The 11,285-nt window shown below is 61.3% G+C and overlaps 1 protein-coding gene across 1 annotated transcript; it reads left to right on the top strand.

Annotated features, from left to right (window-relative positions):
* Positions 1 to 3,004: 3,004 nt before the first annotated feature.
* LOC149855622 (2'-5'-oligoadenylate synthase 1-like) lies at positions 3,005 to 10,776 on the top strand. Its single transcript, XM_090021294.1, has 6 exons — positions 3,005 to 3,418; positions 4,507 to 4,801; positions 5,093 to 5,268; positions 5,730 to 5,971; positions 6,644 to 6,788; positions 8,142 to 10,776. Exons 1-6 carry the CDS (start codon positions 3,161 to 3,163, stop codon positions 8,673 to 8,675), a joined length of 1,650 nt encoding a protein of 549 aa, XP_089877420.1. The 5' UTR covers positions 3,005 to 3,160; the 3' UTR covers positions 8,676 to 10,776.
* The last annotated feature ends 509 nt before the right edge of the window (positions 10,777 to 11,285 follow it).

Here is an 11,285-nt window from a genome sequence, read left to right as displayed (position 1 = left end):
GCTGGCTGGTAACAGCTCGTCTTCCCCAGTTAAGTTTCTAGCAGTCTGGAAAGCGAAACCTAGGAGGTGTGAAACCGAACCCATGCTTATCTGTCTATGCCACAGACACAAGCCTGGATTGTGGGCCTTTTATCTGATCCCGATACAACACAAACGTTGAGTTGTTTCCAGCAGCCGCTTGCACCGCAGCGGAGCTGTGCAGCCCTCACCAGGCTGCTTAGCTGCAGCAGTGCCTTGTGGCAGCATCTGGGCATCTGTCCCATGGTACCCCAGGGAAACTGAGTGCCTGGAGGATAGGTCCAGATGGCAGGGGTGACTGTAGCGCGTGGGGCCGCGTCCCCTACAGTGTCCTACCGCGCCGAGTGCTGGGAGGGAGGCTCAGATGAGCTGGCGTCAACCGCGGTCCTGAGGGGCTTTCTTTGCACTCGCCATGGCTGTAAAATGCAAGCTGAGCCATAGCTGGCGCTGGCCCTCCAGAGTGCGCTGGACATGGAGGGCCCAGGTCGCCCAAGGGGGCACAATAACCCATTTCTGCATCAAGGCAGGAGGGGACACTGCATGGGTATCTGAAGGACAGGGCACTCTCGGCTCACAGGGAATTACAAGAGGACAGGCAGCCCCTGGGCTTGGAGCCAAGCGAGGCAGCATTTGGAGGCAGCTGCAGCACCGGGATTTGAGGGCATGGAGGTGGGGGTCGAAAGGTATTCGCAGGAAGACAGTGGGTGGGACCCCAACCAGTAGGGCTGTGCGAAACGGCACCATTCCTTTTCGACGCCCAGTTCGACGTTTCGATGGGACAGTCTTGCACTTTGAGTTTCGTTTCATTTCAAACCCACTGTTCCACTTCGTTTCATTGAAACCGTTTCGCTGTTTCCACGCTGTTTCGACATTTCACCCATAGGCTATAATGGGGAAGCACAAAACTGCCTATAGCTTTGTCATTCCTTGCCTGATTCAGATGAAAGGTGCAGGGATGGTAGGTAACCCCTTCTGAGGCCACGTAGCCTGCCAAGTTTCAAGGAGATAGGTGCAGGGGGTTCTGGGAAACTGCACCTCAAAGTCTCGAAACCAAAACTCGTGTCACTTGTAAGTGCAAAGGCAGAGGGGAGTGAAAACTGCAGGGATGGTAGCTCCTGCTACGGCCACAAAGCCTGCCAGGTTTCAAGGAGACAGGTGAAGGGGTTTAGGGCAAACTGCGCCTCATGCTGCTGACAAGTAAAACTGGTGTCACGTGTGTGTGTGTGAGGCACAGCAGGCTGCAAACTGCAGGCATGTTAGCCGCTGCTGAGGCCACGAAATCTGCCAGCTTTCAAGGAGATAGGTGGAGGGGCTTCTGGGAAACTGCACCTCAAGCTGCTGACAAGCAAAGCTCGTGACGTGGGTGACACTGGATATGTGTTAAGGTGCACCCCCACTGGCGCTGAGGCCTCTACACGACACGGTAGTGTGTCCCGATGAGGCCCTCTCCAGCCTCACGCCTCATGATTGCTGCGATGCTGGGGCGCGCAGGGTGTCCCACAGGAGTGAGGGGGGCCTCCACGTGCGCATAAGCGAATCTGGAAGCGGATCAGAATTAACTCCGGTCCACTTCTGGGTCTGCCTGGGAGCACCCTGCCCCCCCACCCCCGCACATCCCCGGCTCGTCGATCAGCCACATGGGAACCCCAGCTGCCCACCCCCCACCCAGGAGGTGCCAGTCACTGAGCTGGGGGGCATAGGGGGGCCCCCCTGCACACTCCCAATCTCCCCGAGCAAGGCCGTCTCATGGACGGCCTTCTGTTGCTCCACCAGCCTCTCCGGCATCAGGTACGCAGCGTTTCACTGAGTCTCCCCATCCTGCATGACTTTGTGCTGTGGGATGTTCGGCTCTGCTTCTTTGTCCCGCAGCCTCTTGCCCCCCCGCCTTGGTGCTCCAATGGAAGTAGCTTGCCGCCTTCCCGCCTTCGGAAATGAGCTTGCTGGTGGTACGGCGCTGTCACCAGCCCTGTCGGCGCATGCTGGGAACTGGCAACTCTGCCGGCTGCACTGCTGCGCGAAGCTGAGGGGATCCAGATCCTGGGGCTCTTGGCGCCCTCGGGAAACTGGCCGTGCCCGCGTCCCCACCAGCACACGTCCATGAGGGCACGGCCCAGCCCAAGTAGCTCTGGACACGGCATGCAGCTGGCCCAGGCTGCCCCACCTCCCTGCACGCGTCACTGCCAGGGTGCAAGGCAGGGACTTGCGGCTGTCTCAGAGAAGGGCATTGTGCCTGACTGATCTCAGCTGGGTGCTTGTGGCTGACTGCATCCTCCTCTGTGCCTGCAGCTTCCGCTTCCAGCCACAGCAACGCATGACGGCGCGTGCTGGCACGGGAGAGCAGGACCTCAAACCGGTCAGACAAACAGCAGGGGAAGTCCAGGCTAGATCGCCTCCCCCCAGCTGCAGCTCCTGGCAGTCCCTGCCGGCTGGTAACAGCTCCTCTTCCCCAGTTTCGTTTCTAGCAGTCTGGAAAGCGAAACCTAGGGGGTGTGAAACCGAACCCATGCTTACCAGTGCTGCTGGAAAAAAACACTGCTTAAGGTGGCCTTGGGAATGCAGCCAGGGCTGGGAAACTGGCCCTGTGCTCTGGGACCCTTGCTGCCGCTGGGGCCCAGGATGCGGGCTGCTCAGCACCGCGCCCTCGGCTCCTGCAGCGCCGGGTCTGTGCAGGGCGAGAGGCGATGGGCAGGACACGGTCCTGGCAGGGCGGAAGCTCAGCACCCCACCAGCAGCCCTCCAGGGGCCAGCCCCGGGCCTGCCTGCCTGGCACCTGCCCATGGAGCCCTGGGGAGGGGGCGTCTCCCTGACCGCGGCCGGCCCGGTGACCCCGCTGCAGCTCAGAGCTTCGTGAAGAGGCCACAGAGCGACGGGAAGATGACTCGGGGCACAGGGCGTACTGTCCTGCACAGCACTCGGCTTCGGCACGGGGCTGAGAAGTGGCACTTTCTCCAGCATCTGGGTCAGGGGCGGGAATGGGGGACCGAGCCCGTGGGCAGGGCCTGGCAGGAGCCCCTGCAGGTATGGATGGGGGAAGAAGACTTGGCTGCCCTGCCACGCTGGGAGCGCGGGGCGGCAGTGCCCGGGCTTTCATACTGGCCCCAGCCCCCGGCGCAGGAACCCAGTCCACCTTAATACCCTCCGCATGACGCCATCTGTGAGGGAGACGTCAGCAGCGCAGGGCTGTGCCGGGATGCTTAAAAAGCGGCAGCCTCAAGGGGCGAGAGAGGCAGTAGAGATGGAGCTGTACCAGGTGCGAGCCAGGGACCTGGATGCCTGGATTGCAGACAACCTGCAGCCCAGCGAGGAGTTCCAGCAGCAGGTGAAGGATACGGTCCGGAGGATCTGTGACTTCCTGAAGGAGAAGTGCTTTGAAGACATCAGGGTGGACAAGACAGTGAAGGTGAGTGCTCTAGACCGTCACCTACCCGGGTCCCCCTTGTCCAGCGAGTGAAGGAAAGGTTGCCAGGGAGAAAGGGAGGGGGAGCTGTTGGCTTGGTTTGCTGGAAGAAGTGGGTCCAGGGACTCACCGGATGAACCTGGTTTGAGGTCAGAAATACCTGGGCCGGGACAGGCCGAGGGAAGGGGTCCAAGTGGGGCTGGGGAGCGTGCTGGCACGCCGTGGGGCAGGCCGAGCAGACCTGCTCCCAGCTTATTCCAGGCCCTCTCCGGGGAGAGCACACCACGTAGTCTCGTAGTCCGTCCACGAGCCCGTAGCGGGGAAGAAGGGCTCGCTTCGGGCTCTGAGTTTTGGCGCTGAGCGCTGCCAAAAGGCTTTGCTTTTCCTGCTTCGCAGAGGACAGGCACAAGGAGGGAGGAAGGCAGAGGGAGGAAGATGCAGCGCTGGGTGGCGGGTTGTTGCGGCAGGGTGGGGGCGGGGGGCTGGCTCACCTCCCTGCCCCGGAGTCCCCCTGGGCTGCTCTGGGAAGGTCCCGTCCCCTCCCTGGTTTACACGGGGGCGGGCAGAGCCGGCTTGGCTGACTCGGCACCCGGGCGGGATGAAGTGGAAGAGGAGGGTGCGTGAGCAGGCTGAGATCGGAGGAGAGGCAGAGCGGGGATCCCTTCTGCAAGCGGTCGAGGTCCTCGCTGTCCCAGCAGTGTTGGTCAGCATCCCCCCTCGGCGCAGCACAGGCAGCTTGCCTGCACTCAGCTCTGTATCTATTTGTTCTGCGCCTCCCCCTTCATCTCCTGTAAGGTTACACTGGAAGTCCCCTTTCCTAACTGGTCGCGGTTGAGTAATCGGAAGGCAAGTCCTGCTGAAGGCCTCAGCGGAGACAGCAGCATTAGCACAGGCTGGGGAGCAACGTGTGTGCCGTCCTAACGCGTTGTGTCGCTGCTTGCCACCCCACGAGCCTGGAGCCAGGGCGGCACTTGCTTCACAGGGGCAGCGTGGCTGAGCTGGCCTTGGAGGAGGGCCCGACATTTCTGCACCCCAGAGCGATGGAGCGGGCAGTGGGCGCACACGGAGCCAATGGTTCTGTTCCTTTGCAGGGCGGCTCTGCAGGGAAGGGGACGGCCTTGAAGAATAATTCGGACGCGGATCTGGTCCTTTTCCTCAACTGCTTCACCAGCTACCAGGACCAGGTGGAGAAACGTGCATCCGTGATCAGCACCATCGAGAACCAGCTGAATCGGTGCCGACAGTCACTCGCCTTCAACGTCGACACTGAAGTCTCCCAGCCAAAAGGAAAGAGCACCCCTCCGCGCTCACTCTGCATCACCATCCAGTCGAAGAAGCGGCAGGAGTCCATCGAGGTGGACGTGCTCCCAGCCTACAACGCCCTAGGTAGGAACGATCCCTGGGCCTTCCCTGGGCCGTGAGGCCCAGCCACAAGGCATCCTGGGGGCCCTGCAGAGCCAGGTCGAGGAACATGCCTCAGTGTCCCACAGGCCCGGGGGCTGACCTGGAGAGAGGAGCGTGTGGGAAGGGGGCTGGGTCCTGTTCCCGGGCAGGGCCTCCAGGCCAGGGTGCTGCTGAGAGCCACGTGGCCCCCCATCAGTCCTGCACATCCTGGACCTGGCCCAGTAAGTGTCATGACACCAGGATGACCCCCAACCACTCCACTGTCTCCCCCAGGGCATGTGACTCCCGGCTGCAGACCCCATCCCCAGGTCTACGTGGACCTGATCCGGGCTAGCTATGCCCCCGGCACGTTCTCCACCACTTTCACTGAGCTGCAGAAGAACTTTGTGAAGCGCCGCCCGGCCAAGCTCAAGAACCTGCTGCGCCTCGTCAAGCACTGGTACAAGAAGGTAAGGGGCCCGGTCCTGCCCCCGCGCACGCAGGGCAGCAGGGACACCCCAGTACAGCCAGTTTCCCCAGGGCACCAAGAGCCCTCACCCGCCAGCGTTTCCACATGCCGCAGCAGGTGCTTGGCGCTCTGTGATGCTGCCCACTCCCCAAGGGGTTGAGGGGCCTGGCATCGGGCTCCCAGCTTTGGTCCCGCAGGTCTGTGCGTTTCTGGGCAGGGACAAGCCTTGCTCTAACTCCCCAAATTCCTGCGCCTCTTGCCAGCGCCACCAGGGGCAGGGCTCCCATCCCCTTGCTCCACGCGCACACACGCACCCTCTCACTAACTAGTCTCTGTAAGTACATGCCGCCAGCCCCCTGCCCGAGCAGCTGTCTCCTCTAGCGACTCTGGGGCTGGACCGCAGGGGACCGGGGTATGAGCCCAGCAGCCCCCACATCTCAGCTGGCTCCCTCGCTTTAACAGTACCTGCTCGAGAGCTACACCCCGTCGGTGCTTCCCACCAAGTATGCCCTGGAGCTGCTGACCATCTACGCCTGGGAGAGTGGCACCGAAGCAGCAGAGAGGTTCAGCACGGCCGAGGGCTTCCGCACCGTCATGGAGCTGTTGTGCCGGTACCAAGAGCTCTGTGTCTACTGGACCGAGTTCTACGACTTCCAGCACCCCGTGGTGGCGGCCCACGTCAAGCAACAGCTGAGGAACCAGCGGTGAGAGCGGTGTCACTCATGTCGCGCGGCTCCTCCCCATCCCTGCCCTGCCTGCCCAGGCCCTGGTCCTGATGTGGGGAGGCGCCCATTGGGACGGGCAGGTGCACTGCAGTGAAATACACCTCCAAGAGAGAGAATGAGCAGTTCTGCTCAGGATCCACCAGCCCCTGCCGGACCTCCAAAGCCTCAGGCACGTGTGTCCAGGCATGCACAGGCAATCCAGGCAGGCGCTTGCTGAAGGGGAAGCCCTAGCCCAAAGAAGTCCAAATCCCGGGGTCATCAGTGGGGCCAGACCTTTGCCCAGGTCCGATAACTGTGAGACATAGGGCACAGCCTTGCCCAGTCCCATCCACACTTCTGCGTCAGTCACTGCCTGGCTGTGGCCAAGGTGCTACTAGGCTCGCTGACTAAAGCAACTCCACCCTTCCTTTTACTTGGGGCTGGCCAAAGCCCTGCTTTTTCCGTGTCTGTGCTGCCCGCTTAGTGCCCGGGGCCCGGCATCACTTTAGGGGACTCAGGCTGCAATAAGCCAAACCTACCGCTGAGCCCCCCTTGCCACACCCTGCACACAGATGTGGTGGGAGGAGAGACAGGGAGGGAGTGGGCCGGGGTCCAACAGCAGCCAGAAAGCCCAGAACCAAGCATGGAGAAGGACTGCTTGTGTTTTTGCAGCCCTGTGATCCTGGATCCGGCCGATCCAACGGGAATCCTAGGGCAGGGAAAGAAGTGGGAGCTGGTGGCAAGAGAAGCCTCCAGATGCCGGAGCCAGCTGTGCTTCCAGAATGGCACCGCGCCCATCGAGCCGTGGCCTGTGCAGGTATGATGCTTCACGGGGCTCTGCTCGTGACCCCGCCGGCTCAGTGCCCGCTGCTTGGCACAGCACTGCTCCTCCCTTACCTCGAGGATGCCTCCTAAGGCGAGAAACGCCCAACAAGACCTACGGGCTTCCCTCACTTTATGCGGTACGTGAGTTCCCAGAATACTGTGCATAACTCGAACTACAGAAAGGGAACACGCTTGTTAACGTAACAAGTAGGACACCGTTCCCATGGCGGTGAGGGAGGGCGTGGGGCTGAGCCTAGGCAAAGGGTTGTGGGAGGGCAGGTGGCGCCAGCCACTCCCGGGGCCGCAGCCGAGAGCAAAGCGGAGGGAAATGTCAGTGGGTGCGGGGCATGGGGTGTGGGACGGGGGTCGTAGCTCTTGCTACTACGCGCACCCCGGGAGGGCTGCAGGCCGGGGGGCTGTGCCGGGCTTTTCACAGGAGGCGTGTCCCCCTGGATCTGCACATGGTATGAGGGCAGCTGCGGCTGCGGGCTGGAGCTGGCAGTGGCACTGAGCTCTTCCTGGCAGGGGGCTGGGCTGCGCTGCATTTGGAGCAGGCAGTGATGGCACTGGGAGGAGAGCTGCAGCCACCCCACAATTTGCCATAGCCCCCCCACCTCTCCTCCCTGCGCCTCTGCTGCCGCCCTAAGTACAGCGCGGCGCACCCTCCTGCTGGGAAGCCCCCGGTGCTGCCCACAGTGGCAGCCAGCCCACATCCCACGCGCACATCCGGGGGCGCACCCTCCCCACGGCAAGAGCCTGGTTCTGCCCTGCAGCCCTTCCAGGGTGCACGTAGCTGCAAGAGCCGTGCCCCCCCGGCCTATGCGCTGCACCCACTGACATTTCCCTCTGTTTTGCTCCCTGCTAAAGCCCCAGGAGCGGCCAATGCCATCAGCCTGCAGGCGCTGTGTCCTCTCGCCCCTTCCCCTACAGACGTACCTTGCATATAGCAAATTTACCTTGCGTATAACAAATTTGGGGTGTAAAAAGAGTCATTGCATAAGAGCGAATTCCCATATACCGAACCTGCATAAAGTGAGAGAAACCTGTACTCCCAGGAAGTGGGGGCGGCGTAGCTGGGAGGCCCTCCCCAACCAGAGCTCCTGCCCTGCTCTTCATAGCACCGCTGTACGGGCAGAAGTTGGGCCTAGGCTAGCTGGCACCCTCCACAGCCAGTGCCCTTGACCGAGGCCGTGCCACCACCTGGTGAGCCTTGAGCCACTGGGAACTTCCCTGCTGTGCCACTGCTCTGCGGCATTCCCGTGCCAGGAAGCTGTTTGCCACGGGGGGCTCCCTCTGCGGCAGCTCTGTGCCCACCCACCCCCATCTCCTGCCCTCTCTATTCCAGCCGGCCAGACCAGTGCGGGTGAGCGTGAAGCAGCTCTCGGGGTCCTGCCTGCACCTGACGCTGAGTCCCAGCGCTGCCATCCAGCAGATCAAGGGGGAGATTGAGCGCTTGTGGCACATCCCTCCCTACCAGCAGCGCCTGGCCCTGCAGGACACTGACCTAGACAGCCAGAAGCTCCTGGACGATAATGGCACCTTGGCATCACATGGCATCTTCTATGACGTCACCGTCCTGCTTCTCCGAACCCAGCCTCAGGAAATGGAAATCTTCGTGAAGGGCCATGATGGCAGGACCTACACCTTCGGCGCATGGCCTACAGACACCGTGCAGCAGCTGAAGGCCAAAATCCAGGCCAAGCTGAAAGTCCCTGTGGACCAGCAGCGCCTCACGCACAATTCCCAGGAGCTGCAAGATCACCACCCGCTCTCTTACTATCACATCGAGAACCGCAGCACCATCTACCTGCTCTTGCGTCTCCGCGGCGGGTGCGGCTCTCCCAGAGCCCTCAGCCCCTCTCTTGCCACAGTGCTGTAGACCGGTAGCTGACTGTGGCCCGTGGTGAGGACGTGGCTTGCAGGAGACGCCCCTGTCTCCAGGGGAATTCTACCGCATGCCACCTTTCATGGCTTTCCTAAGGCAGTGCATGCTCGTGTAGTCTCCCTATCCTCCCACAGGGCTCGGTCTGCTCTGGGCACCATCTCCAGTGCCTCCCCAAGTCCCTCTTGGCACCTGGGTGACCCAGTCTGAACTGTGTTTTGGGAGCCCCCGGGACCGAGGATCATGCAGGAGAAGGAGGATGTTCAGGCTCGCTGCTCATACTGGGATGACCCTGCTGCAGGCTGCAAAGTCCCTGGGCTTGCGACCCTGGGATTTGGGATGGAGCTGGCAGGCTCATGGGACTAGAGATTGTGAGAGATGTTTGGGGAGCACCCAGCAGGTAGAAAGACCCAGAACCCCCATCATTGCCGATCGGTCCTGGAACAGCAGCACTTGTCTCTGCGTAGCGGCCTTTACAACAGTGTCCCCAGCTCCGCGCCTGAGTGACCATGTCTGTGACTGCCCCACATCGCCTGTCTACTGTGTGCAACCTAAAATAAAGAGGTCTGAGGTTAACCCCGTGTGGCTGAGTGGTTATCGGTGGATGCCCCAGACACAAGCCTGGATTGTGGGCCTTTTATCTGATCCCGATACAACACAAACGTTGAGTTGTTTCCAGCAGCCGCTTGCACCGCAGCGGAGCTGTGCAGCCCTCACCAGGCTGCTTAGCTGCAGCAGTGCCTTGTGGCAGCATCTGGGCATCTGTCCCATGGTACCCCAGGGAAACTGAGTGCCTGGAGGATAGGTCCAGATGGCAGGGGTGACTGTAGCGCGTGGGGCCGCGTCCCCTACAGTGTCCTACCGCGCCGAGTGCTGGGAGGGAGGCTCAGATGAGCTGGCGTCAACCGCGGTCCTGAGGGGCTTTCTTTGCACTCGCCATGGCTGTAAAATGCAAGCTGAGCCATAGCTGGCGCTGGCCCTCCAGAGTGCGCTGGACATGGAGGGCCCAGGTCGCCCAAGGGGGCACAATAACCCATTTCTGCATCAAGGCAGGAGGGGACACTGCATGGGTATCTGAAGGACAGGGCACTCTCGGCTCACAGGGAATTACAAGAGGACAGGCAGCCCCTGGGCTTGGAGCCAAGCGAGGCAGCATTTGGAGGCAGCTGCAGCACCGGGATTTGAGGGCATGGAGGTGGGGGTCGAAAGGTATTCGCAGGAAGACAGTGGGTGGGACCCCAACCAGTAGGGCTGTGCGAAACGGCACCATTCCTTTTCGACGCCCAGTTCGACGTTTCGATGGGACAGTCTTGCACTTTGAGTTTCGTTTCATTTCAAACCCACTGTTCCACTTCGTTTCATTGAAACCGTTTCGCTGTTTCCACGCTGTTTCGACATTTCACCCATAGGCTATAATGGGGAAGCACAAAACTGCCTATAGCTTTGTCATTCCTTGCCTGATTCAGATGAAAGGTGCAGGGATGGTAGGTAACCCCTTCTGAGGCCACGTAGCCTGCCAAGTTTCAAGGAGATAGGTGCAGGGGGTTCTGGGAAACTGCACCTCAAAGTCTCGAAACCAAAACTCGTGTCACTTGTAAGTGCAAAGGCAGAGGGGAGTGAAAACTGCAGGGATGGTAGCTCCTGCTACGGCCACAAAGCCTGCCAGGTTTCAAGGAGACAGGTGAAGGGGTTTAGGGCAAACTGCGCCTCATGCTGCTGACAAGTAAAACTGGTGTCACGTGTGTGTGTGTGAGGCACAGCAGGCTGCAAACTGCAGGCATGTTAGCCGCTGCTGAGGCCACGAAATCTGCCAGCTTTCAAGGAGATAGGTGGAGGGGCTTCTGGGAAACTGCACCTCAAGCTGCTGACAAGCAAAGCTCGTGACGTGGGTGACACTGGATATGTGTTAAGGTGCACCCCCACTGGCGCTGAGGCCTCTACACGACACGGTAGTGTGTCCCGATGAGGCCCTCTCCAGCCTCACGCCTCATGATTGCTGCGATGCTGGGGCGCGCAGGGTGTCCCACAGGAGTGAGGGGGGCCTCCACGTGCGCATAAGCGAATCTGGAAGCGGATCAGAATTAACTCCGGTCCACTTCTGGGTCTGCCTGGGAGCACCCTGCCCCCCCACCCCCGCACATCCCCGGCTCGTCGATCAGCCACATGGGAACCCCAGCTGCCCACCCCCCACCCAGGAGGTGCCAGTCACTGAGCTGGGGGGCATAGGGGGGCCCCCCTGCACACCCCCAATCTCCCCGAGCAAGGCCGTCTCATGGACGGCCTTCTGTTGCTCCACCAGCCTCTCCGGCATCAGGTACGCAGCGTTTCACTGAGTCTCCCCATCCTGCATGACTTTGTGCTGTGGGATGTTCGGCTCTGCTTCTTTGTCCCGCAGCCTCTTGCCCCCCCGCCTTGGTGCTCCAATGGAAGTAGCTTGCCGCCTTCCCGCCTTCGGAAATGAGCTTGCTGGTGGTACGGCGCTGTCACCAGCCCTGTCGGCGCATGCTGGGAACTGGCAACTCTGCCGGCTGCACTGCTGCGCGAAGCTGAGGGGATCCAGATCCTGGGGCTCTTGGCGCCCTCGGGAAACTGGCCGTGCCCGCGTCC

Source organism: Crocodylus siamensis, chromosome 11 (genome assembly GCF_052110815.1).
Source record: "Crocodylus siamensis isolate JL-2025a chromosome 11, ASM5211081v1, whole genome shotgun sequence".
NCBI classification, from domain to species: Eukaryota; Metazoa; Chordata; order Crocodylia; family Crocodylidae; genus Crocodylus; species Crocodylus siamensis.
The sequence above is the reverse complement of the archived record's forward strand: the minus strand, read 5'-3'. Positions and strand labels throughout refer to the sequence as shown.